This window comes from Apus apus, chromosome 5 (assembly GCF_020740795.1).
Source record: "Apus apus isolate bApuApu2 chromosome 5, bApuApu2.pri.cur, whole genome shotgun sequence".
Lineage (NCBI taxonomy): Eukaryota > Metazoa > Chordata > Aves > Apodiformes > Apodidae > Apus > Apus apus.
In genome coordinates this window covers 30,453,930-30,481,842 of record NC_067286.1, presented here as the reverse complement: position 1 = coordinate 30,481,842, position 27,913 = coordinate 30,453,930, and the positions used below count along the sequence as shown (strand labels likewise).

At 45.3% G+C, this 27,913-nt stretch overlaps 1 protein-coding gene across 2 annotated transcripts in view; it reads left to right on the top strand.

Moving 5' to 3' along the window:
- GALNT16 (polypeptide N-acetylgalactosaminyltransferase 16) overlaps positions 1 to 27,913 on the top strand; it is a 77,909-nt gene that overhangs the window by 17,855 nt on the left and 32,141 nt on the right. For both annotated transcript variants that reach the window (XM_051621610.1, XM_051621609.1), the window contains exons 2-3: positions 21,174 to 21,349; positions 25,845 to 25,943. In XM_051621610.1, coding sequence (XP_051477570.1) covers positions 21,174 to 21,349; positions 25,845 to 25,943 — 275 coding nt within the window. The remainder of the gene's footprint in view (positions 1 to 21,173; positions 21,350 to 25,844; positions 25,944 to 27,913) is intronic.

Sequence of the window (27,913 nt, the reverse complement as noted above, 5' to 3'; positions counted from 1 at the left end):
GTTTTATGAAGCTGTTTCCTGCTTTTCAGTTCTCCCTTTGAGCTGAGATGGAAAGGAAGTGGTAATCACTTCTCAAGGGCTCTGCAAGACATTGCTGTGGTCTTGTGACCATCAGTGATTGTGTCCTCCAAAAGATCTTGCTGGGGCTGTGCAGCTGGAAGAAGGGATGGACAGCTGTGTAGCTTGCTGAAAAAAGCAAGAATATTTGATTTGAGAGCTTGCAGGCACTTCTTACTGCTCCTCTTGCTCTGTTAAGGCACTAATCTTATATTTTGCTCTGCAGGTTATCATTAACAACTATGCCATTCCTTCAGATTTTGCCACCTGCCATTAGGGGCAGTGCTTGGGAAGTCAAGAAACACACGAGAAACTAGTCCTACAAAGATGTCCCTCCATCCGTCTGCAAACGATGCTGGTATGTCCTTGTCCCTGGGTATTGTCTCCCCTTTTGGGCTGTGAAGGAGGCAGGGGCAGAGCCAGTACAGCCCCATACCAGCATGAGACAGCAGCTTTGCTAGGTCATGAGAAGCCTAGGGGCAGAGGGGTCGTCTTCCATATCTGGACTGAGAAGACAGTGAGGGATGTGAGGTGGATTTGGAGGAAGTATAGGGGGAAACAGGAGGAACAAAAGCCAAGTTAGTCTCCACCAGATGCTGGCTGTGGCTGCTGAGGAAAAGCATTTTTGCTCTGTTGTCAACTGATGTTGGTACTTAAGATTAAAGCAATTGCAAGGAAGTGAAGACACCTGCTTTGCTTCAGATGGGTTGACTGTGAAGAGAATTCTTGTTAGCCCGGTATTAACAAGGGGCTATGAGAGGAATGATGACTCTGTTGCTTGCCTTGTAACATGGAAGTGTGCAGTGACTTACGTCACTATCAACTAAAAGAAGTTGAGGGAGTTCCTTACCCTCTTGGTTTAAAACTTGTTGCTTCACATAGATTAACGCAGTGCTCTGGGAAGAGATCGAAGGGGTGAATGTGTGTAGGAAAACAGAGCATGGGGCTGGGTGTTCTGTATGTGCTTCCCTCCAAAATTTATCAGTCATTTGAGAATTGATTCTGGCATATTGTTTTTTACCTTACAATAGGGGTAGCCTGTTAAAGGCATATCTGGTGGGTGATGAAGTACTTGAATGAGCTTTCATCACTTAAGTTCTTACCAGATTAAAGATAGTAATTTGCTGGGCAGTTGCTGCTCTCGCAACTCCAGTTCAGTGCTGAGCAGAGGAACTAGGTGGAAAGGTGCTATTTGGACCTTGGGCCAGCTTCAAGGACTGCTGGTGCAGCCTTGCTGGAAATATCCTTGCAGATTGAGCCATTGGCCTAAATGCTGGCTCCATAAGACAAAGAGTGAATATTAACCTGGAGAGAGAAAAGTCTGACAGCCTCTGACTCTGTGCAACTAAATGACGTGGAATGGGGAGAGTTTGCAGGGGGCCAGGCAGGATGGATAAAGAAAGTTAATTTGGAAGGGAAGTATATTGCAGTGTGCCAAGACAGAACCAACTTTATTTCCTTGGGCTTTTTCCTTTGTTTTCTAGACTACAGAGAACAGCAGCTATCTAAAAATCCCTGTAAACTTTCCTGACTTTCAGATGAGGAAAGAAAGGGACAATAATTTTTTTAGGAAACCTGAGGTGTGGCTATGTGCACAGTGTCTGAACTGAGTTATCTGGGAGGTGTGTATGTATTATTTGCATGGGTGTATCCGGAGAGCACTGAGGTTCATGTTGCAGCCCAGCTATGGGCATGTGCTGTAATGATATTTTAATTGTGATAACTTCCAGGGACTGGTTTGTTTTTTTTAGTTGTCGTTGGTTGTTTTCTTTTGTTTTTTTTTTCAGTACAGAAGATTTTCATAATCTTTGCACTTATTTTCCTGTTCTATTTAAAGTAGTAATTCAGATCTAGTGTTTCTCCTACTGCTCAGAGTGGTACAAATGAAATAGTGACAAGCCATTTGCACTTGTGAACAAAACCACTCAGGTCAGAGGGATGCCTCCCTGTATCTACCAAGGGAACTGACATAGCTGCCTGATAAGAGACTAAACCTGATAGGTTTGGCTGGTGCACTTCTGTCCCCACCAAGCAGAGGTCTATCTCAGACACCTTTAGTCTGAAAGCCCCAGTGCCACCCTGTTAGAAAGAGCTGGTGGCAGGCAGCTTGAGGACTCGGCTGCCTGCTTTTCTCTCAGCGTCCTCTTGCCTGGGGCACCCCAAAGCAGGACTTGGGGCATCCAGGAGCTGGGGACAAGCCAGGTTACAGCCTCCTCCTGTGTGAGGATGGGCTTGCCCAAGATGGGATGACTTGTGCGTGCATCCTGTGATGAAGTCACCAGGGCCACAGTGACTTGTAGCAGGTAGAGCCCTCTTTAGTTGGAGATGATCTCTGAGCTTTGCAGCAGAGGCTCCACCAGGAAAAACCAGTGAAGCCCTTTCAACTCCTTTGATTAAAACCACAATAAATGAGCATTTGCTTGTGATGGCTAAGTGAAGTTGTAGTACTTCAACCCATGAGATTTTTGTTGTATATTTCAGTATCCCCAAGTTAATGAGCCTCTTTGAAATAGGTATCTCTTTTCTCTTGACATCTATTGTGTCTCAGACCCAGCACAGTAGGATTTGAACTGTGTGGCACTCATTAATCCAGAGATATAAATTGCTATTGCTTTACCTTCACCATGGTGCATAGTCTTTGTCAATTGTCTCTCTCCAAGGCAGGCCTTTTTGAAGCACTCCATTACATGCTACAATTTTGCTTTCAGTGAGGAAGATCACTTACTTTACTGCAAAGACAAACCATTTCTTCCCTACTCTGATTAAGGATCAGACTTTTGAAACATACCTTTCTACTTTCCTTTAACAAAATTATTTATTCTGTTGTTCCACATGGCTGGCAGATACATATCAACCCCAGGCCTTTAGCATTGCAACACAAGCCTCTACTGCCTGCAGTTAAGGTCTGATTATTCATTTGCCAGAGCAGTACCAGGCTGTTACCCCCTGCAAACTGGCACACAGAAGTGAGTGGCATGCAGTCCTAGCAAACCAGGAGGATAGGTGTGCAAAAATTGCTCCGCTTTATCGTGGATGTACCTTGCAAAGATTTGATGCTGTGGGATGTTTTTCTGTTGTTTAGTTTAACTGCTAGTTTCTAATTAAGAGTGTGTTGCTAAGCTCTTATTCTGCTCCACTTATTTGGGACTCTCACTAAATTGGAGAGATATGGGTTTGATGGGTGGACTGTTCAGTGGGTAAGGAACTGGCTAGATGGTCGCGTCAAGACTGTAGTGGTCAATGGTTTGATGTCCAGATGAAAAACAGTGACAAGTGGTGTCCCTCAGGGGTCAGTGCTGGGCCTAGTGTTGTTTAATGTCTTCATTAATGATATTGAGAGCACCCTCAGCAAGTTTGCTGATGACACCAAGCTGAGTGGTGCGGTCGATATGCCAGAGGGACAGGATGCCATCCAGAGGGACCTGGACAAGCTAGAGAAGTGGGCCCAGGTGAACCTGATGAGGTTCAACAAGGCCAAGTGCAGGGTCCTGCACCCGGGCCGGTGTAACCCAAGATATGAATACAGGCTGGGGGAGGTCACACTTGAGAGCAGCCCTGTGGAAAAGGACCTGGGGGTACTAGTGGATCAAAAGCTGGACATGAGCCACCAATGTGCAGCTGCAGCCCAGAAGGCCAACTCCATCCTGGGCTGCATCAAAAGAAGTGTGGCCAGCAGATCAAGAGAGGTGATTCTGCCCCTCTACTCTGCCCTGGTGAGACCTCACCTAGAATACTGCATCTAGCTCTGGTGCCCCTAGCACAAGAAAGATGTGGACTTGTTGGAACGTGTCCAGAGAAGGGCCACGGAAATGATCCGAGGGCTGGAGCACCTCTCTTATGAGGACAGGCTGAGGGAGTTGGGGTTGTTCAGTCTGAAGAAGAAAAGGCTCCAGGGGGACCTCACAGTGGCCTTCCAGTACCTGAAGGGGGCCTTCAGGAAAGCTGGGGAGGGGCTTTTTACAGGGGCTTGCAGTGAGAGGATGAGAGGTAATGGTTTTAAGCTGAAAGAAGAGAGATTTAGGTTAGAGATCAGTCATAAATTCTTCCGTGTAAGGGTAGTGAGACGGTGGAACAGGCTGCCCAGATATGATGTGGGGGCTACATCCCTGGAGGTGCTCAGGGCAGGTTGGATGGGGCTCTGAGCAGCCTGTTCTAGTGGAAGGTGTCCCTGCCCATGCAGGGGAGTTGGAACTTGATGATCTTTAAGGTCCCTTCCAACTCAAAAATTCTGTGATTCTGTGACATGGTTTGCTAAAGGGTCAGCTTTCCCAAATTGCCTGAATGTACCAAGTGCTTGGCTCTTCTAAGTTTCTTGCAAGGGAATACCTTTCTGCTTCTGGAAGCCTTCTCCCTTGGATATCCTTAACTTTCAGCATGACCACAGTTAGTTATACTTACGTGAGGTGCATGTCTGGCAATCAGCTTCTGTCATCTTTTGCAGAGTTTTTGGAGTAGCTCATGAATGACATGCTGAAAACCAAACTGTTGACCAATGTATGTTGATATGGCAGAAAACACCCTTATGATATCTTTATTAAAGCCTCTGTAGATCATTACGAAAACCTGAAAGTATGCTCTAGGAAAGGAGCCTAAATTTGATTTAACATTGTTTATGCCTGTTTTGTAAGCTGCTTTTGGCTGAGCTCTTTAGGGTAGAAGTTGAAAGTGGATGCTCCTAACAATCTTACAATTTTTCTGAGAAAAGTTAACCAGAACTCCCTGTGGAGGCATGGAGGCACAGGAGCTTGGGTAGGAAGCACATCAGCAGTACCCCATCAGAGTGGGTAGGTAGCAACATTGAGCTGGGTGCAGGCATCAGAAATGGCTTTGCTCAATGAAGTGGGCAGAGCCTTGCAATCACAGTGGGGTGTCAGGCAGGAACTGAGCATCCCCCCTCAACACCCTGGTCCCAAGTAGCAGGCCCTGCCACGTCAGCAACACACTGAGTATTAATTTCCTTCTCGCGTAACTGGGAACTGGCTCTGTTTGCAGTGGATAAGAACCTAGCTTCAAAAAAACCAAAAGAAACAAAACAAACTGAAAATTACTATGGTATCACTATGGTAACAAACATCTAGAAATGCAGACAGAACTCTGTATCAACTGCAGGCTTGGGCTTTGTAGTCTGGGCCCTAGTAGTTGCATATGCAATCAGAGATGGAAATTATTCTGTAAAGGGAAAACAGCAGCAAGTTTGAGAGCTCAGGATCTTTCCAAATATGAGACCTGTTACTCTCTCTGGGGCAGGCTGGGAGCAGCTGCAGGCTGTTGGTTTGCTTCTTTAATTGCCTGTTCACTATCCACCCAGGCAATGTGAGTTGAGGGGCCAAATGTACTTCACAGCACTCTACTGGTCATTATGGGATTGGTGTTGGAATATCCTGCATTTTGAGTTTTAAGAGCACGTTGCCTTCCTGTCAGGTTTTTGGGAGCGTTTCCCTCGTTGGAGAAGACTTAGGTTCATTTTGCACATAGTTTGTTGTTTGCAGCTTCCAGCAGCATGTTCAGCAGCAGGCCTGGGAGAAGCATGGTGCTTAGTTGTGTGTGCAGTGGTTCTGGATTTTGCTTGGTTTTCATTCTTCTTTTCCATTTTCACTCTGTTATGGGTGTTAGTATCAGTAAAGTAGAAGACAGGGGTGCCAGCAGCAGAAAGCTTTGACTTTCTGGCTGAGATGGAGTGGGTTCTTCCAAAGCACTCCTAAGGCATGAGGTGTCCTGGTAGTTCAGCCATCTTCCCCTCCACATGCATGTCCTGAAAAATATGGCAGGACTGGGCAACATGGCAGAAGAAAAAGGGAAGGAACTTCAACCAGGCCAATTACAGGCGAGTAGGAGTCCCTGCTATAATTGTGGAGGCTGATGTTAGGAGAGAAGAACTGTCCAGAGAAGGCCTGGCTTTCATTAGGAGAAAAGATCTCAAAATGCTGCCTCCTGAAAGAAGTCTTGTTTGCCTGTCGCCCTCCCTGGGGGATGATCCTGAACGGATCCAAGCACATTGTGCCTGTGAAAAGAAAGCTGCCTCTTTTAATGCAGGGACTTCTCTGGTTTGCTGCTGCTCTGGACTCCCCTTGGGACCCAGTCACAGGCTGATTCTTCCTGGCTATCATTTCTAGCTTCAAATTAGTGTGAGATACTCAGTGTGAGATACCACTGGGGACTTGGTTCGGACTCTTTTGGAATGCCACGTGTTTCTGTTCTACTTCGCACGTGATTGCAGAGAAGCAGGGGAAGAACTCCAGGCAGCTCAGTCTCCCGTGTCAGGGCACATGTTGGCGTGTAATTATGTGCAGTCCTTCCAAATTAATGCTTGTAGTGGACATGCATGGTAGAAGCAGCTTTGCGCTGACAGTTGAAATTCAGGATTGCCCTCTGTGCTGAGTGCTCAAGTCTACAATCTTAAATATACCTTTTAATATTGGTTTGGGGAGGAAGGAGCAAGAGAGAGAGCGGTGTGAAGTAATATATATATGTATTGACAGACAGTGCATCTAAGGTAGATAACGCCTGAATGGTGTGCTCCTGTAGAAGGTTGGTACGTCTCTCATCACTGGCTTCAGAGAGCCAGAGCACCTCATGTTGCTTAAACATCTGTTAATTTGGGAGAAAGATTGAAAAATGCTGTCCTAGCAATTGGCTGAACTCTGGCGCTCTGTGGGCATGAGAGCTGCAGAGCATGTCCCAGCTCATGCCCTGTAACTGCAGAGATCTCACTGGCAGATGCCTTTATGCTAATCAAAAATATTTGACCTGTTAAACCATTCTGTTCAGCAGAAGTTGCTTCTTCATTAAAGAGTGTTGCTCTTTGGTGGTGTTGGGTGTGTTGCGGGTCAGACCACCTTCAGCAGTGGCATGTAGACTGCCAGAAATAAACAGGGTGTGCAGGTGAGCACACTGTCTGTTGGCCATAGTCCTGCCATGTTCCGGCTTTTTATTTAGAATACTATTTAAACCCAATCAGATACAGTAAAAAAATGCTTATTCCAGACTGTAATACAGAATTACAAATAAATTCCTCTTCCGTGTTCACCTTTTGTAATTTAAGAATAGGCCTCCTGCATTTTTTTCCCTAACAGTTCTTTCAAGTTTTTCTGTGGTTGGTTTTCCAGTTTGTTTGGTTTTTTAGTTTATTTAGTGATATCTTTGGTTCTATCTGCCCCCACCCTTGCAACCATGGCTCTGCTTTTGCTTTTATGATATTTTTTTTTTTAAACCTACTTTGAATAAACCTGTCAGCACATTTCCTTTGTTCATGTTTGTTAATCTCCATGCTCCTTTCTGAAGCCAGAAATACTAAAACCCAATGAGAGCAAGCCAGAAATGTGAAGAATGTCTCAACATCTTTTTCTGTTTGGGAGAAAATGAACTGCATTACAGACTCCACGTCTCTGACAAGCTGTGTTGCATTTAACCTTTCCCGTGCCACCACAACCTCCAGCTAGAAATTTATACATTATTTGTCTTCTAGGTAATGAAGGCTGTTTAACAGCATGTGAGTTAGAATGGTTTCTTCTAGACACAACCCATTTTCTAGGGCAAATAAAGAATTGCAAGAAGGGGAAGTTCAGTGTGTTAAGAAGTTTTGCTTTTTACAGTAAAACCATGAGTGTGAATGACTGTAAGGTAGTGGAAAATTAAAAAGCCTTGATGAGTGTGTTTATTTCCCTCTGTTTTGTTGTGGCTGAAATCCTATTCTGCTGATGTCACTGGGAATTTTGCCACTGGATTTCACTAGTGATTTACAGCACACTTAGATTTTTGCATTGTGTTGTTCTGAGCACAAACAATGCCTCTGTGCTTCATGCTGTTCTCTGCAGAGGGGCAGGCAGAGCTCATCCTCAAGAGCAACCTTGTGGTTCTCATGGAGCTGTGACAGGACTAAATGTATCCAAGTTTTTTCATCCACAGTTATGAAGGCTGATGAAGGCCCAGGCAAAATTCTTTGACTATCACAGGAGTGGTGGCTGTCAGAGCTGTGCTGTCTGGTGAAATAAACCTGTGTGGTGAAAAATGCACTTGCCCGCTGCTCCTAGGCATTGGGGGTGCTCTTAGGCATTGGGTGGTAGCTGTGCTGTTCTGCTTCCCGAAGACATGAATGGAGTTCACTCAGTCCTACTGGTGATACTCCGCTGTCATATTCTGGAAGAAGAGAATTTTTAATAATGCAGCTGATAGACCTTGAGAAGGGAAAACTGTCTTGACAGCATCGGTTAAGCTCACACAACACTCTTCTGGGAAGGAAAAGGTTGGGGTTGCAGCTCCAGCTATGAGAAATAGACACCCATGTTTTTCTTACGACACATGCATGAACTGTGAGCTTGAAAACTGCCTGGCACAGTGGAAGGGGCTGAGCTGGTGACAGGGTTGTGAGCCAGCCAGCCGTGGGGGGGGGAGGCTGTCGGGAGAGCTGTCTTTGCATGGGGGAGGGAAGCGGGACCAGACTGCAGGGCTCTGGGAGCTTTCTGGAAATGGGATTTGGGCAAAAACTCACTAGTTGAAGATGTGGAGAAAAATACCAGACATATATTTTAATAAATGAACTCAAAACCAGCAGCTCCCTAAATCTGCCTCATCAGACTTGTGGCTTAGCCAGGACAAAAACTAGCTATAGTCCAAGGCTTCTGTAGCAGCGTTATTGCTGACCACAAACGTTCAACCACTACTTGATTTGAAAATCAAGTTTTGTGTCCTTTATCTTCACCTTCTGGGTTTTGGGTTTCTAGGTATCCACCTTTTTCTTGCCTGCAACTATGAAGGCAAAAAAGATTATCCTTCAAAAGAAAACCTGTGAGTTCTAACAAGATAACACAGGAGTTGCATCTTTACAGGATGATCTCCCAGTATGAGACTGAGCATTTGGGGCAGGGGGGTGTGTGTGTATGTGTGTGTGTCAGATGATGCCTGCCCTTTGTGTTGGATGGGGATTGACAGAGTAATGGATTTTAAAGATCCTTTCTGGTTGTTGCAATCATTGGCTTTATTTTGTTGCAGTTTGCACCTGTAAACTGAGACAAGCAGCTACATGACCATTGTGCTTTGTGTGTAGAGATAGTTGTGTTTCCATGTGCAGTAGTTTTGCCCACACCTGCCCTGAGTGTATTTCAGGGCTGTCAGGTCTGTGCATTTTTTGTGATTCCCACTTCAATGGCTCTGCTCTTTCCTATATGGCAAGCTCTTTCTTGATTGACAGTGATTAAACAGAAAAGCAGAGAGGCTGTTGAGGTGGCCTCTATTAATGTGATTGAAGTCTAGAAGGACAGAGGCCTGCATAGTGTAACACAGGGTTCTTTCATATTTGACAGGCATGTATGAGCCCATTGCATGATTCTTCATTGGTATGCACCACCCTTGATTAAATTTGCTCTTGGGGAGGTGAATTTAATGCCTTTGCAAATGGAGACCCAAGCAGGAGCAGAGCATGACTCTGAGGGTCTTGTCAGTTCAAATTGATTGCTGGGTCCTGGAATTGGAGCAATTCAGTAACTGAAAAATTAATCAATTAAAATGGAATATCATTTGGCTCCTAAAAAAAAAAATGCCAACAGCCTGATATTCTCAAGTCTCCACTGACAAATAGACAAGGTTTTCCACTATTACAAGACAATGTTGCATGCTGCAGGGCTGAACGCGTGGCTGAGAACATACCTGAGTGAACAAGTCTTGTGCAGAAGGACTAATTTTCTAATAAATCATGGATGCACATACAGCATCACTATTGTCACTATGGGAAGAGTACTAGTACAGTCCCTGAGGAGGGATCTCATGGCTTTGAACTTCTGAAATACAGCTCTGCATTGAGAGCTGAAGTTCATCCTTGAGCTTCTCTAAGAAGAGAGATCATGATTCAACATCAGCATTAAGAGTTATATAAAGTCACAGTGAAATGCTGGTTTTGTTGTTGGTTTACAGACAAGCTGCATTTTCATATTGAGCCTGGCCAACTCCCAACCAAGGGGTCCTGCCAAGACCCTTTCTGTGTGGTGTTTAAAAGCTAATGTGAGGAAGAGCTGTGTGGAGCTTTGTGCTGAATTACCTGACTCATCAAGGTTGTGTCCTACCCAGGTGCTATTTTGTAGGAAGACAAGCTCCGTGCAGGCTCTGGGGCTGTAGACCAGCCTCCTGGAGCAGCATGGTACCTCAGCCATTGCAAAGGCAGGAGCATGGCTCCCTGAGGCCAGTCTGCCAACTGGCTCATGCTGCAGGATGTGCCACGCTTCCAGCCTGCATGGGGCAGCTCTCTGTGAGAGGCTGCAACAGGATCTATCTGGTGATTAACATGGGGAGAGTGGAGAGAGTTGGTGTGGAATTGGATAGTATTCAAAATTATGACTGTTTGAGCAAGATTCACTAACAAAACATGCTGGGGAAAAATCTTTCCCTGCTGAAAAATGGGGAGCAATTCCCATCTCCTGCTGCAGGGCTGGGTTTGTTCCTGATGGGGAGTGTGAAATCTCCCCTCATCTTTCTCGCTCAGCTGTGCATGTGCGTGGAATTTCTGTGGAGTGTGAGCACTGGCTAGTTGCAAAAGCACACTATTTTATTCTTAATCTTCTAATCTCCATTTAAAGCTCTAACTTTTGAGGATGAATGATTAAAAAGGTTATTTTGCTTTCTTTTCTCTAGCCTTAGCAGAAAGCTAAGCACCATAATCTTGAAGGCAAAGAAAATGAGCCCCAAGCTTAATATAATTAAATACTTTAATGCTTTGGGTGCCTGCTCCTCAGTGCTAGCTGACCTCTGGTCATCTCTTAGGTAACTACTTCACTGCTGACTACATTAGGAGCTTATGAGGTCTAAAGTTGCTTTCTCCTCTTCTAAAATATCAGTGGCAGCATCTGTCACTCTAGACAGATGAGATTCACTGGGAGGAAAAGGCTGAATGTAGGTCATTTGAGTTCAGAGAGAATAGATTAGTACATCAGCACAGGAGACACATACACATGTGCCTGTGCAGACAATGTAGGCGGGGGAGTGGGCAAAGAGAGACACAATTTATGTGACTGATATGTTTAATGAAGACCTAGACCACCCTCATTTGAACTGTTACTGACTTCATAGGTAATGGCTAAACAGCCACTGAGCTGTGAGAAGACAAATAACAAAACATGGTGCCTTTTTCTTTTTTGTTTTAATAATTCAAAAAGTGCAGCTTCCTATACTGCCTTTTTTGAAGGACCTCAGAACACACTACTCCTATAGACAGTAGGTAACCTAGATGGCTTTTGCTATGTGATACTTAACAGATGTCTGAATGCAAAGAGCTTCATGTCCACATGACTGTTGTTTCTCTGTACAAAATCTTCATTCCCAGAGGCACTGTCTCTCCAGCTACCCATTGGGATCTCTTTTTGGCAATGTTGCTGTTTTGATGGGGGTGCCAGCATGAACTGCCAAGTCCCTTAGGTATTCAGAGAGTGTGCTGGCATGTCTGTCTTCTCCCTGCTGCCAGATGTTGTCATGGATATTCACGGATAGAGAGAGGGGTGCTTGGAAAACAAGTGCTATTTCAGGGAAAAACAACCTCACAGACATCTCACTCCTCTCTCATGCTGGTATTCAGTAATTCTGAAGACCATCCTCTCACTATGTTTCAAGGTTTACTCTATATTGTTTTTCTTCTGAAGAGAAATATAAAAGCATAAAGGTTTCTATCAGCAAAAATGGCACTGTTTGTGTCACAACAAAATTTGCCAAATAGGGGAAAAAATGGCTTTACTCCAGAGAATGAAATGGAGTTAAAATGAACATAGAAGCAAGATGTATGTGTGTCTGGACATGTGGGTGTTTATACAAAATCAATGTCATAATGCCATAAATATATTAAACTAAAAGATTGTAATATAATTTTTCAATTATGAATAATGAACATCTGTGTGCACTAGACTTCAAACTGAGGGAAGAAGTAGACCTTGGCAACTGCTTTACCTTATCTAAGGTCTGGTTTTCCGTGGTTATGAGCAGGCTCATTTCCTCAGAGTTGTTTGGAAGAGAGTGCCCTCAGGCATCTAACTTTGAAGCCCTTTTGGCTTCTACCTCTTCGCTTTATTCAACACTCCTAGAAACAAAAGACCGGAAGGATGCCCTGGGGCATCATGTCTGCTCCCTCAGTTATGTGCAATGATTCCTGCCTTTGGGTAGCTGGGCCAGAAAACTTTGCAGGATCCAGGCCCTTGCTAACTGCTTGGGGTTTACTCAGGATGGTAAAAGATGGTTAAAGATTGACATACTTTATAGATGTGCTGTATGTTGTATTTATATATGCTGTATCTGTCTTGGCCAACAATAGAGCAAAATACTGTAGGAGAAGAGCAGGTTCAAGACCATCTAAAGAACCTTGAGGTGCGCAAGTCCGTGGGACCTGACAAGATCCACCCACGGGTCCTGAGGGAGCTGGCGGATGAACTTGTCAAGCCACTTTCCATCATATTTGAAAAATCATGGCAGTCTGGTGAAGTTCCCACTGACTGGAAAAGGGGAAACATGACCCCTATTTTCAAAAAGGGAAAAGAGGAAGACCCAGGCAACTACAGGCCAGTCAGTCTCTTCTCTGTGTTTGGCAAGATCATGGAGAACATGCCCCTGAAGGCTCTTCAAAAGCACATGGAAAACGTAGAGGTAGGTGGTAGCAATCAACATGGCTTCACCAAGGGCTTCATGTCCTTCCTCTGGACCAACTTCCCCTGCACTGTTTTACTTTTTTGTTTTGCCTACTTTCTGCCCCCAAATTGCCCAGAAGACCAACTTGTCAAACCATAGCAAATATGCTTGAAAAGTAGTGGCCAGGTCTTGTCTGTCAACACACTGTTGTGACCTGGAAGTCAGCAACATCCTGTTTCTAAACTCTTCACACAGCCCATGTCTGATTGTGACAGACATTTGTAGGAGAGTGTGATGCTCACCTTATCCAGGCTGTAGGCAATAATATGGAAAACACTGTCCCATCTTCTGAGTCTCTTGGAGGAGGCTCTGAAAGTAGCATCCAAAAATTGATGGGTGTGGGGAGAACACTGTTGTGGAAACGAAACACAGAAAAATTATTGCTGCTTCTTTCTTGCCTTATACAGGATTTCCACTTTTCAGGCCAGATGCTTCAGGTTACTTTCCTTGTCAACAACTCAGTGTCTGGCAGAGCTATGAAGGAAGAAGAGCAAAACAGAAAATGTTTGGTGAAATCCCATTACTTCCTAGCTGGGAGGCAGGGGTGGAAAGAAAGGGTTTCTCAGGGCTAAAATAGAAGAGAGCAGAGATGCAGTCTTGGATAACTGGTAGAGAATTTCCTCTGCTTGCACAAAAGGCAATCAGTACTGTGAGAAATGTTTGTCATGCCAGTGAACAGGCCCACACAGATCCTTCAGCAAAGCACAGTTTATTTACACTCTTGCAAGAATGGGTGGCCTAAACAAGTAGGCACACCTGATAGTAAGGTGAATAACTGTTTATAGTCCCTATTCCCGATGCAAAGTTCCCTCTCCTGTTTCCCCACTGGCTGAGTAGTCCAGGGTTTACAGCCTATCCAACACTTTTAACTATCTTATAAGTTTCCCACCCCTGTTTACACACTCCATTCTAGCTGTTTACTTTTAACCTTTTAAGGTATAATTCTGACCTTTCTTGCCTCCTTGGCTGTCTTCCCAATCACCAAAATGATCTGTTCCTACTGGTGTCATCCTGCCCCTAGGAGCAAGATAGAAGTGGCTTTGTTCAGTCTTATCTTGGGCCATAAATCGTACTCCATGTTCAGACCCCCCAGATGGAGTCCAATTAAGTCCCTCAGTTTCTTGGACTGTAAACCACCCCAGGTGTCATTGGAATGCGCAGATATCTCACTTCTCTCTTAAACTATTATATTCCTAACACTAGGGTGTATATAAAAAAACCCAATCCCAACACTATGCTACTAACACTAAGATGTGAAAACAACACTACATTTCATTTCTGACGGTACCAGGAGACAGTGCAAAACAGACGGCCTGGGGGAACCCTGTGTGCTGGCAACAATGGCCTCATCTCAGAGGGCATTGAAAATAGCAGCTGCTGGGGGTCCACCACTGGTCTCTCCAGCCCAGGATGAATCGGACAGCAGGCCTCAAGATTGTCCAGTGCTGATGGCTGTAGAAAATCTCTTGTGACCAATTAGCTGGTGTAGGAGCTGATCAATTCAAGTTGCTTTACTGCTTCCATTGTGTTACTCCAGTTTGTGCAAGCTACAAACAAAACCTTCAGATTGGTTTCTGAGCTTCTCCATCAGGACTTGCACTTCTCAGAGAATGGAGATGGTTCTATTTAACTGTGGTAATTTTTATTAATATTTCATAACAAATTCCATAAGAGTGTAGTTCCTCAAACACATTTTTAATGCTTTTTACAGTTAAACAAAGCACAAATAAAATAGGTCCAGTGCTGTCAGGCACAGCCTTTTCTCCTGAGGTGTTTTGAGCAATTTTTCAGGGAAGTGTATGGACTATTGCACAAGACATAACAAGAGCCATGTGCAAGCTGGGATTCCTAAGCCCAACTGGAAATGCAACACACCCTGCAAAACAAATGATCTTGGCAATATGCGTTCAGGGGTTGGTATCTTGCAGGTTCAGCCCATCAAGAGTAGCTTGCTCCCTGAGCAAGAAGGGTCTCCTGGGAATTTTCTTGGAGGTTGCTGATTGCTGCTGCTGGTGGTGGTGCTGGGCTCTCCTCTCCTCTCTGGGGCTTGTCTTCAGGTCACTGGGATGGTGTATGGAGCAAGTGGAGTGAGTCCACAGAGAAAAACTTTGCACCGTGAGGGTCCCAACAGGTCTGCTATGGTGACTGGGGAAGAGGATTTGCTCAACCAGCAAGGTTGTATCTCAACCCAGTGGATTGAAGCTGGCATTAAACCAGTTCAGAGGGGAATCCTCTGCTGAGGAGGGACCTGCAGGACTGGCAGGAAAGAGGTGCTGGCAGGGTGGTGGGGTTCATGGTAGTGGCAGGATGTGAGGCTGCAGCAGCAGGATAGATTAAATGGGGGCCTCAAGAGGGGAAAAAGGTATGGTGAGGTTGTTATTCCCTGGCTTGCTTTGTGTCCATATTCATCATTTAGACCTTTCTGGTCAGTTAGTTGTTCCCAGGAAAGATACTTGCTGGGAATGGCTTGTGTCATGGTGTAACACTGGGCTGGCAGTTAAATGGATGACAGATGCTCTCTGTTAACCCCTCTCTCTTCCCCTAGAGGGAAAGGAGAGAGAATAAGGGAGAGAGACTTACAGGCTGGAAACTGAACTACACGCCTTTAATGAAACAATAGTGATGAAAAGGAAAATAATGAAATATGTACAAATATGTATAAAAGCACTATTGTGCCCCCCACAATAACACTCATATCACCATCAAGGCTGCAGGGCAGGCCCTGGAAGAGTCTCAGACTGGGCTCCTGGAGTCTGCAGCAGACAGGAGCTGGATGCAGGAATGCACAAATGCAGAAACATACCCATCGGGTTTAAAGGCAGACGGGCAGACGAAGGACACCAGCAATGGACCATGGTTTCCTCAAATTTATATCTAGTATGAAGCATATGGGATGGAATACTTCATTTGGTCAGTTTTGGTCACCTGTCTGGTCTGTTCCTCATCAATGAAGGGTTGCAGGTGTGTCCACTTCCTTTTTGTTTCTGGAACATGAGATGTTTTTCAGAACCAAGCAGTGGCCTTGGTTCTGCATAACGTTCTCTAGCAGTAACTATAAACATTGAGTATGATCAGTTCTAGAAGTAGACACCGACTGAAAAACATGCTGTTAATTTCAGCAAGTGCAGCTACTTAGAAGAGACTTAATTGAAAAGTAAAATTTCTAGAAAGGAAATTGGTTTTATCCTGGCTCAAACCAGGACACTTGTGATGGATGCTTCTCTGTCCTGTGATTGGCAAAGCTGACACAATCACAAAAATGAGCTTAATATGAAGGAGAAGCATGGCAACCCCCTGCTCCATTTGTTGTAAGCACTTGTAAGTTAAGATACGCAAAGCTGCCAAGTATGCATCCTGTCATATAAAACTGTGTTGGGCTAATTTCACAGTGACTGTAAAGTGATTAATTACACTTACCTTTGAGAGTTTTGCATACCTTACTCTAGTTAAGTAATGATTCCTCATGTCTTCTGGAGTATGGTTATCCTTTTTGAATTTGGCCAGGCTTGCACAAAAAAGTATCTTGGGACCCTGAATTCACCTGCTGCTCTGGTTTTAGTGGCAGTTTGCACAATGTTGGAACAGATGTGCCTGTGTCTGGTGCCAGACAGTGACAATGGGCAGAGGTGAGTGGCACTGTTTATGTTATAGTCTTGCTATTTTACAAGCCATCAGGCCTAGAGTAGTAGCACTACACTAGTTGAGAAATTAGGCTCTCAAGTTTTCATAGATGTGCAGGGCATTAATTCTTTTCCCCTAATCCCTTGCTTACAAAGTTAATTTTACTAGTCAAGCAGCTTCTGGTCTCTTAAACCATGTCAAAACATAAGAACGTGCTTCCAACATATGAAGATCAACATTCTCTCATTGAAAAGGAAAAGCCTACATGAAAATGAGAAATGGTGACATGAGATTAGAAGGTTTATGGTAGTTCCTGAAATTGTGGTGTGTGAATTGTGTTGGAGGTCTCAGCAAAATTTGGGACAAACCTTAATTTGTGCAAAGTACTTTGCTAATCCCTAGTCTAGACACTCACATTTCCAGTGCCTATTCATCTTTATTTCTGCTTTGATGTAGCGTATTTTTTTTTTCCAATACAGAGCATCAGTCAGAAGGAACTGACCTCTTCTGCTCCCATAACTTCCACTTATAGTTCCAGCCTTATGCCTGGAGATACAGGGCGTATACATAGAGCACTTCAGGGTATGAGCTGTCCTGTTTATGTTGTAAAAGTCTTGACTCTGCAGTCAGCTGTACATACTGTACCTTTAATATACCCAAAGCTCATACATGCTTATATTGACTTCTTCCTGAAGTGTGAGGTGTTAATGTGAAGGGAGAGGAGAGAAGAGAGGGGATGGGTGTCAGTCTGCACTCCTCAGAGGGTTTGGCAGCAGACTGGCTATTTATTTCATAGAGAACCTGTGTTGCTCCTGTCAAGTATGTTTTGAATTAACAGTTATAAATGTAGTCAAACACTTATATTCTAGGAAAAGGATCTGATAAAGCAAGTCAGTCCTTAAAGATAAGCTTTATGTTTGCTTTGCCAGGTTTGTTCATAGCTGTCTGGGATCTACTAAGGATGATGTTTGCTCTCCTGTCTTAATCTGGTTTTCCTGTTGTATGGTTTGTAATGAACTGTAATGTCTAGGGCTTTTCTGAGGAGCTACTACCTTGCTGTTTCTGCCATGTTTTTATTAGCACAGACCTGATGAACTGTAGAGGTCTGTGGTGCCCTTATTGAAATGCATTTATTGTTTTCAGATTTTATTTTTCTGTGTGTTGAGATAATTTAGAATGCTTATACTGTTCTTCAACACATCTGACATGTTTGCTGGATTTCCTATGGATTTGACAAACTTACTGTGTCTCAGTATCCAAGGTACTTAGGACAAATACTGATAAGGCTGGATCCAGAACAAACCCCTATGATCTGCTCCCACCATAGCCCCTCTCCTATGACAGTGAACAGCTCGTAATTCTGCTCTGACAGTGGCTTCCAGTTTCACCCATTCTACAGAAGTTTCATCTAGACTATTATTTCCCTAGCTTGCTAATGACAGTGTCTTTTCAGCCCCTAGCAAAAACTTTACCAAAGTTATTATGTCTCATCCTTCTCCACACTCTTAAGACTGATTATTACTCCATTACAGGAGAAAATCAGGTTGGTCTGACATGACTTGCTCTTGACAAATCTCATTTGGCTCCTATTTATTATCTTGTTATCTTCTTGGTGCTCACAGATCACAGTTGTTTGATTACTTGTTGACTACCTGTTGATTAGTTGTCTTTATGGATGCTAAAGCTAAGCCCTCTGAGCTATCACCCCCTGAATCCTCCCTTTTTCCTATTAGATAGAGGGTACAAAGAGATACTGGCTGAGATAAAAATGAAAAATGTTCTTAACTGGCAATTAATTCCCAGTGCTCTTTTACCAGGTTTTGTATTTGATGCATAAGTAATGTGAGAACTGTAGTATCTAGAGGAATTACCCCTAATAGTTCAAGCTGAAATGTGTCATGGCCCTGAGGGCACTACTGGGCCTTACTGTCCCTGCCCACTCCCCAGGGCTCTCACACCCCCTGTCAATGGCACAGGACCCCGTGTCAGCCCCCAGGGGCTCCTCCACCCTGCCCATGACACCAGGGGCTGTCAGGGCCAGGCCCAGTGATGCTGCAGCAGGGTTGGTCTCCAGCTCTCCACAGCACTGCCCTTTCTGGCCATGAGCCCTGCCAAGATGGACCCGTGACCTGTCCCATCCCCAGGGAAATGCCCAATGCCCAGTGGCCCTCCAGCTGCCCTGCTCCTTGCTGGAGCATGGGATGGTCCCTAGCTGCCAGGTCCTGCCATGGGTAGCCACTGGCCCATGCAGTGCCTTGACAAAATTACTCCTGAAGGCTTGTTGCTGCCTTTGCAAGACTTTCCTGGCAGTATAAACCAAAACCAGCTGTTGCTTTTCCAGGGCTTAGGAAGACAGAGATAAGTAGCAAAAGGCAAGCAAGTGACTGCAAAATATTTAAAGGCACATGATAAGCTGGACTTTGCTACAAATCAGTGTTCTTTTCTAGGGCAAGAAGAAAGAAGAGAAACGAGAACTAAGTTTGACAAAACTCCTAGTATGAATTAAAAGATGAAAACATTTCAATTTTTAGAGGTACAAAAGTAATTCTTTTCCTTGTCATGCTGAGAACAGAATTTCAAAGGAGAGTCTAGGCAGCAGGCTGTGAAACCAGCCAAACAGAGAACTGAGCCATTGGCCTGACCCTGCACCATGCCTGGCTGGTGCTGTGATGGGCACTGAGGGATGGCAGGGGAACGGGGGGCATCCTTTGCCAAGGAGTGGTGAGGGATGGGGGACATCCTTTGCCAAGGGACAGCAGGAGGACATGGGGGTATCCCTTCCCAAGGGGCTGCGTGAGGGTAGGGGGCATCCCTTGCCAAGGAGAAACAGGGCAAGATGCTCACTGGAGGCAGGCTTACCTGCTGAAGTGTGTCTGTGGGAGTCTTGCACTAGAGTAAATCCCTGTGCAGCAGCTTGGTTGTGTGGTATTTGAATAAGTTTGTGTTGAAAATAGTGGTGCTTTTTTATTTCTTATGAAATCATGTTTCCCTAGTTCTTGTACGGTAAGGAAGGGAAATCTGAGCATCAGGCTGACCTTGGCTGCATTAGGCAAAATTTTATGGGCCATCTGACTTTTTTTTTCTCACTTCATTCATCTTCTTTCCAAAAGGAATAGTTCTAACCTTTAATTTTCTCTTCATCCTCCCGAAGCTTCCCTTCAGAAACCAGTTTGACAAAAATTGTGCTCTGACCATGGCTGCTGAGCTGTCACTGATTTCATATAACAGTGTTCACGATAGTTTCAGTTTTCTCTGTCCCATTTGCAGTGCACTCGATTTGCTGTATTTCCCATCTGAGCAGACTGAATGCAAGATTTCATTGAGCTGTCCATGGGAACGCTCAGATCTGTAACCCGAGTGGTCATGGTTCATTTGAAATTCATCAGTGTGCATGAGCAGTTCAATTTTTTTTCTTCTAATGTTCATTATCTTGCACTTGTCTATGCTGAATTTCATTTACCATCGTCTTACCCGACTGTCTGGTTCTCCTAGGGCTGTCTGCACTGCAGGCTAGCATTTCTCAGAGAAAGGTGCAGAGTTGTTTGTTCTTCTAAGCACTTTCTTGCTTAAGGAATTTGCTGTGGTGCTGGATCTCTTGAGTTGTTTCCCAGCCTACTAAGATGGCTCATCCAAAATGCTGTGTGATATCGGGGACCACAGAATCACGGTATTGTCAGAGTTGGAAGGGACCTCTAGAGATCATCCAGTCCAAATCCTCTGCGGAAGTAGGATTGCCTAGAGCACATTACTCAGGATTGCATCCAGGCAGGTCTTGGATATTTCCAGGCCCTCTAAAACTCCTAAAAGGAGTCTTATACCTGAGGGAGAAACATTATCAAGCCTAGCATTAGAGGGTATCCAAACAATTTTACATGGAAGAATTTAAAGATCTGGGACTGTCCAGCAATTTTGGATGAGATGTGGATGTGCTATAAACTGTTTTCTTTCCAGCAGTTTGAGGGAGCTCCAGCACTCCTTCATACAAAGCTGAGAGCATTTTATGGCTTCTTCATTATTTGATCTATCAGATGGCTACCATAGACAATTTGTTAGACCAGTTTTATTGTATAAACAATCATAATTGCTTTGTAAGCCAAGTGTTTACAGTTTCTAGGTTGTTTCTAACCAAAATCTCATATCTGAGATTTGAGCATGGGCTAGAATCAACTGTGCCTGTCTTCCCTCCCAGTAGCCCTAGTGAATGTTCTTTGAGTGCTGGCATTGCACTGCATGGCCTAGGAAAGGTAGAGGACAATTAGGAGAGGAGAGGGATGGCCCAGGTGTTCCAGCTTTTGTGTGGGACTGGGGACAGCCACATGCAGCTTCTAACTTTATCACAGACTTCTGTGAGACTGGGCAAAGCTCAGCAGGGAACCTGTGAAAACAGCTGCCTCAGAGTTTGTATGCGATAGCGATGGCCAAAAGGCTGAAACTGTTTTTACTCAAAATACTGTGTTTAGCCACAATGGCTGGAGGTTGCTCTCAAACCTGCGTTGCCAGCACGTTTCCAAATGCCTGCAGTCTTTCTTGTTCTGTGTAACAAAAGGGAATTCGGCTCTGCCTGTGCTACCAGGAGCAGCAGCTTTCATTCCAAGCCCAGTTGGTGAGGATAGCGAGGCCTGCAATTTTCCTCAGAGAAGGCAATTACAACACTGTATCTGTGAGGCTATCCTGCTTTTCTTTCCAAGCTCTTGCCTGTTCTGCCTTCCCCCATACCTGAGCCACTTTCCAGATGTGTGACAAACAACCTGCCTTCACATATGCGTGTCTGAACTTACTACCTGGGTCTGAACATGAGTCGGCTGCTTTCTCTGATGCTCTGACTATTGTCTCTGTTCTAGATGACGAGGGCTCCCCAAGGAGAGAAGAACAGCCGGAGAGGTTTTGATGAAAAGGCTTACTTGTCCTCAAAGCTGCTGAAGGCTGGAGAAGACCCCTACCGCCAGCATGCTTTTAATCAGCTGGAGAGCGACAAGCTCAGCAGCGATCGGCCTATCCGGGACACCAGGCACTACAGGTACCATGCAGCCCTTGCTCTAGCCATGGCTGCTGCTTGGTGTGGGGTGTCTGCTGCCCTCCTTTGCTGTTCTGCGACATTAACAAAGGGTGGTTTGGGCTTTTCTTTTCCACTGTTGGTCCGTTACTTGACTGTATTTCACAGTTCATCTGGAAAGGTCTGAAATACACAGAGACCCTTGACTAATTCGCCCCTGGCTTGTTGCTTTTCTAACATCTCTTCTCCGAGGTCCAAGCGTCATCTTACTGTTTCAGCGTGGCCCCTCCACTGCACTGCAAGCTGCTCATCTGACAGTTGCTTTGTTGCACAACTTCCCTCACACTCATGGCTTCTCTCAGCAACCCTCTGTCCTGGCTGCAAGGTACACCATTGCTGCAGCCTTGCTTTACTCTGATGTTCCCCACCTGCTGTGCCTTGGCTGTCTGAAGTTGGTTTGGTGCCTTCTTTCCAGCTGAGTATTAGGGTTTGGATGCAGATTAAGCTCATTTTTAAATTGCTAATAGTGCTTAGGTAACTCATTCATAGTTTCTAGAGTACAAAAAGATAATGTTATACCTTGAAAACGGTAGGTTTGATAGGGATAGTGTAAAACAGCCTACTTCAATAGAGAAAAAAATAGCAGTGAACTAAGCTGTAATCCTGCCAGCACTGACAGCCATCAGGGTGCTTTGTGAATGCAAGCACTTGGAACCTTGGTTGTGAAATTAAAGTCTTGTGCTCCTGTCCCCCAGCTTAGTGCTCAGGGTGGGTTTTCTAGTGACTCAGAGGCAGTGATGCCATGTCCTGCATTACTGACAAGTGTCCCTGCCATGCAGAATTGATGTTTTATTTTAATCTGCTGTCATGTTCTGGCCTAAAACCAGCTCACTTCAAATGTGAACTGCTGTTTTGGGTTTTCTTATCTATGCTAGCATGCAGAGCATGCTTTTTGTGAAAAGCCTCCTCCACGCACTTCAGTCTGAAGAACAACATATATGTGATTCCCTGGAAATGTGTGGCCGCTTCAGCTTTGCAAGGTTTCCCTTCAGCAATGGGGTGTTCAAAGCAGTGTATAATAAGAGCAGCTAAACCTATTTCTGTGTTCCTTCTCTTTGTGGTTGTGGCTGTTTGGGAATGAGGGAGCTGTGTGCCTTTCTTGTAACAATATTGGACAGGTTGCTGGCATGGCAATTTAGGATGAGGACTTACATCAGCTGATACAAACTAGATTGTGGTCTGAGGAAAGCCCATCCTTATATCATAAATGGACCTGGCTCCCCATTTAAGGAGTGGGGGTCAATAGGTCACTAGTATGTAACTTTTTCTTCAGGCAACCAACCAGAGGTTGGACATACTTGACTCTCTATCTACAAGCTCCTGACCTAGCACATAGCTTTTTTTTTGATCCGAAGCAAAGAGCGGGGCCACCTTTCAAGCACAAACTTTGACCTTGTCCTCTGTGATGCTGTAATAATGCTGAGTTCTTGAGAAGACTTCCCCAAATAACACATAGACCAATCTCTGCTGCTTTTCTGCTTCCTGGTGCCTTAATACATTTTATACGTGTTAGATCATGGAGTAATTCTGGAACAATAATAAATGTGGTATGTCTCCTCTCTGGTCTTAGGCTTTCCACTTTAGCCTTTATTAAGGTGTTCCTGTGTTTTTAGAAATTGCTGCAAGAAGCTGCTATCCCCTTAATAAAATATTGCAATGAAAATGTCATCAACCAGTAGGTTTGAATGCGATGATAAAAACAGTAACAGTTTAGTAATAGTCATAAAAGAATAGTGAGTAAATGTGGAAGTACAAATAGTGGCGGTAAGAATGGAATTGTATTCCCTTCTGGGATGGATTCAGTCTTGTCACCGTTTGACTCGGGTTCGACAACAATGCTCTCGATCCCCTCCCCCTCCCACCCAAGTAGGGAGGGATAGAGAGAAAAAGAGAGAGACTTTGCTGGATTGAAAACTAAACTACACAGCCTTAATTAAACACTAATGATAAAAGAAAATATATACAATGATATACAAATATGTTCAGGTATCTGCAAAAGCCTCTCGCCTCCCCCCACCCCCAGCAACTCCCACAGCATCTCCTGAGCTGGAACAGTCCCAAAAAATCCTGGAGCTGCTGCTGGAGAAAGCACAGAGTGATGAGGGTCAGGAGAGCTCGAGCTTGGGAGTCAGTGGTGATGGATGGACGGAGTCCTCCCCGGATGCTGGCCATGGACAGAAAAGAGAAGAAGAAGCAGGAAGGAAGTTGTCTTCTGTGATCTCTGACCTTCCTCTGAGCTTATGTAGATACATGGAATGGAATATCTCTGGCCAATTTTGCTGTCTGTCTAACTCAGCCTCCTATGGGGGGGGGGTCATAGATCTTGCTGTAGTGTCTGAGCTGGCAGAGTAAAGATGTGACCTTGAAGACCCATCAATAAGAAAAACATTCCAGTGTTATCAGCCTTAGTTGGAACACTCTGCTACTAGTTAAAAGAAAGCTTACTGAAGGAAAAAATCAGTAAAAGGAAAACTGGCTTAATCCTGGCTCAAACCAGGACAAGTCTGTGCTTGGCCTTGAGTTGTTAAAAACACTAGGCCACAATTTCAGGTGTGGACTTTTCATTGGGCAGGCAATTAGTGCAGACTGACTGCTGTTTGGCACTAGCTGGAAGTTAGGAGGGTGGACACTGGAGGAGATGATCAGCCCAAATCTGCCATTCCTAGTATCTGCCAGGTTGGATCCAGAAATCACATCTGTGAGTTGTTCTCCTTCAAGAATCCTAGTTCTCCACAGGGTTTGAGCAGCCCAGGTGTAAGATGATCCTGAGTGAATTTGTGATTCTGAGTATGAGACTGAATTATGTACCTAACATTGTCCAATGAGAAGATGGGTAGAATTGCTTTCCATTACCAGCTGAGATGTTCTTGTTGAACCTCAACAACTCCCTGATGCAGACCACAGCACTAGCCAGTGTTTTGCTTTCTGTAAAGCCCAGTGTCCAAAGAACTGGAAGTGCTTTATACAGTGATGCCTGGGTGTACCACCTCCATGCATCATAGCATCATTAAAGCTTGAAAAGACCTTCAGACCATCAAGTCTGACTGTCAGCCCTACATCCCCATGATCACTAAACCATCTCCTGAAGCACCACATCTACTCTTTTTTTTTTTTTTTTTAAACACTTCCAGAGATGGTGCCTCCACCACCTCCCTGGGCAGCCTGTTCCACTGCCTCACCACTCTTTCAGTGAAGAAATTTTTCCTAATATCCAATCTGAACCTCACCTGGTGCAACTTGACCCCTTTTCCTCTTGTCCTATTGCTGGTCACTGGGGAGAAAAGGCCAACACCCACCTCCCCACAACCTCCTCTCAGGTAGTTGTAGAAAGCAATGAAGTCTCCCCTCAGCCTCCTCCAGGCTGAACAGCCCCAGCTTCCTTAGCCTTTCCTCATAAGACCTGTTCTTCAGACTCCTCATTAGCCTCGTTGCCCTTCTCTGCACCCTCTCCAGCACCTCCATGTCCTTCCTCTACTGTGGTGCCCAAAACTGCACCCAGTGCTCAAGGTGCAGCCTCACCAAGGGCAAGCAGAGGGGCAGGATCACCTCCCTGGTCCTGCTGGCCACACTATTCCTGATGCAGGCCAGGATGCTGTTGGCCTTCTTGACCACCTGGGCACACTGCTGGCTCATGTTCAGCTGGCTGTCAATCAGCACCCCCAGGTCCCTCTCTGCTGGGCAGCTCTCCAGCCACTGCTCCCCAAGTCTGTAGAACTGCTGGGGGTTGTTGTGGCCAAAGTGCAGGACCCTATGTTTGGCCTTATTGAGACTCATGCCATTGGCCTCAGCCCATTGATCAAGCCTGTCCAGATCCCTCTGCAGAGCCTCCCTGCCCTCAAGCAGATCGACACTCCCTCCTGACCTCGTGTCATCTGCAAACTCACCAAGGCTGCACTCTATCCCCTCCTCCAAGTCATCAGTAAAGATGTTAAACAGGAGCGGCCCCAGCACTGAGCCCTGGGGCTCACACCATTCGTGACTGGTCACCAACTGGATTTAACTCCATTCAACACAACTCTTTGGACCCAGCCATCCAACCAGCTTTTTATCCAGCCAAGTGTGTGCACATCCAAGCCATGAGGCAGCCAGCCATCCTTAGCCTGTGCGTGTTCTATGCATGAACAAACAAGATTTTACATGAATCACGGGTGAATCCAGGGACTGGAGTCCACAATGTTGGACCTTTGTTCCCCATGAAACCCACATGCCCTCCTCAGCATGCAGCATCATGAGATTATGTATCACAGCCTCACATCTTGGCATTTCAACAGGCCCATTTTGTTTTAAGGTCTGCCAGCCTTGGTGCAGGGGCTGCTGAGGCCTCCCTTGCTGTAGCTCAGCTGTGCTGTTTCTGGTTTTATTATATTATTCTCTTTTCCTTTAGCAATTCTAGGTACATTGCTGCAGTGGCTGCTGCTGGGTGATTGTTGGCTTACAATTCTGCTCTTCCATGTTGCAGGTGCACATCTGTACACTATGACACAGACTTGCCAGCTACCAGCCTCATCATCACCTTCCACAACGAGGCGCGCTCCACCCTGCTCCGCACAGTGAGGAGGTGAGTTCAGCAAGGGGTGCTGGGCCCAAAAGATGGAGCCTGGAAGGGCACTGGTGGAGGGTTAGGCATTTTTCAACAGGTAGACAAGCAAGGTGGCTGCAGTCCTTGTGATCTGCCCACCAGCTGGCCCACTAGGACAGGTCAGGAGTTGGGTGGGCAGTATGGGCATAATTTCAAAGGCAGAACATATCTGCAGGTAGCTGCTGTATAGCCCCTGTAGGGGCAATTGTTAGCAGCAGGAAAGGAGCTGCTGGGCCAGCATCCACTGGTGGGAACAGTGTGTATGGGCTTGGCTTGGAAGAGTGAGTTGGGACCAAAAGGCACACTGTGGGCTGCTAAACGTGGCTTGGGAGGCACTGCATTTCATAAACGGGAATAAGCAGCCAGCCCCCTGCTCAGGTACATGCTACAGGAGCTGGGGCTATCTCAGTTAGGGCAGGGGATACAGCTCACAAGTCTTTCAAGCAGAAAGTGATGAACTCAGAGTCTTGTGCATACCAAGCCCTTGCTGTCTGAGCAGGTGCTCAGAGCCACTTGCGGGTAAACAGTTGCTGAACCTTGGTGGTCCACCAGATCCTCCCTGGAGCTTTGTGCACAGACCCTTGTGAACATGCAGGACACTTCTTGCCTTGTACCACTGTCTCCTCATATCTGAGTATCATCATCAGTGGCCACATCTAACCAAGTGAATATGTGTCATAGGGCCTGTCAGCATCCCCAGGTGTGTGGGAGCCTGCAATTATCTGTGCTACAAAGCAATGTTCCAGCTGCTCCTTCCCTTCCCCATCACACTTGCAGAAACCAGGGAGGCTCTTTTTCTTTTAATTTTTACTCCAAAAAAATGCCCTCTGCCCTTTCTGACTTATCAATTCATTTCTCAGAGGGTCTCTGAAGCTTGCAAGCAGGTCCAGGAACAGGCTGTGGAGGCTGAAGAAAGAGTAAATTGTCCAGGCAGAAGGTTGAGCTGATGGTGTCACTAACAGGAATGCATTATTCATCATCACCACTTCTTCCTCTGTCAGATCCTGTGAGCTTAGAGAAATGTGCTTAGTGAATAAATAACAGGCTTTTCCATGTTGGCCTCATGGCTTGGAGACTGGATCTCTGTCTGCCAGGTTTGGGGCTCCTGTGTTTCCAGAGACTTTATGTATATAGCATTAGCACATTTTGCCTTTTTGCCTCTATAATTTCCTTTTAATTTGAACCATAAAATTAGTTCTGCAGAACCATGGTTCAGAAAATGGCAGATTTGTTTGGAATCACAGTGCTGCTAGGGCAACGGCAGGAGGTTTCTGCAGATTACATCATAGGTCAGGTGTTGAGAAATCATGGTAGTAGGATCCTTAAGAAATACTCAGGGCAGCCAATCAAATAACCAGATGCCACCATAGTTAAAATGAAGAGAAGATGACATTCAGAGCAGCAGTAACGCACAGAGAGAGAAGCTGAAATCCAGATCCTATGGAGGTGATGAGTAATGCGCGGATGAGTGTTTCCAATGCATTAACAAGCCAGGCATGCTCAAAGCAGGATCATCTAGAGCGGGTTGCTCAGGACAGTGACTGGTCAGTTTTTAGTGTCTCCAAGGATGGAATCTCTGCAACCTCACTGAGAATTCTCTTCTCAAGGCTAAAGAACCCCAGCTCTTTCAACCTCATACATCTGATGCTCCAAGTCTCTTACTCCTGCGCTTGACCTGCTTTGGCATGTCCCCCTTTTTCTCATCCTGGGAAGCCCAGAACTAGACACAGCACCCAAAATGTGGCATTACTAGCGTCTTAGATGTGCTCTGCTGCAACTCAGAGCCCCCAGCAAAGACCTTGAAAAACGGATGATCCATCTGTTCAATTTGGTCCCTGCAATCCTGCTGCTACTGGAGAAGTGCTGTTGTGAGGGACTGGCTGCACTCTGCTGTGAATGGTGGATAGCATTTCCTCTGGCTACAGCTGGAGTCTTCATTGCCAGATGTT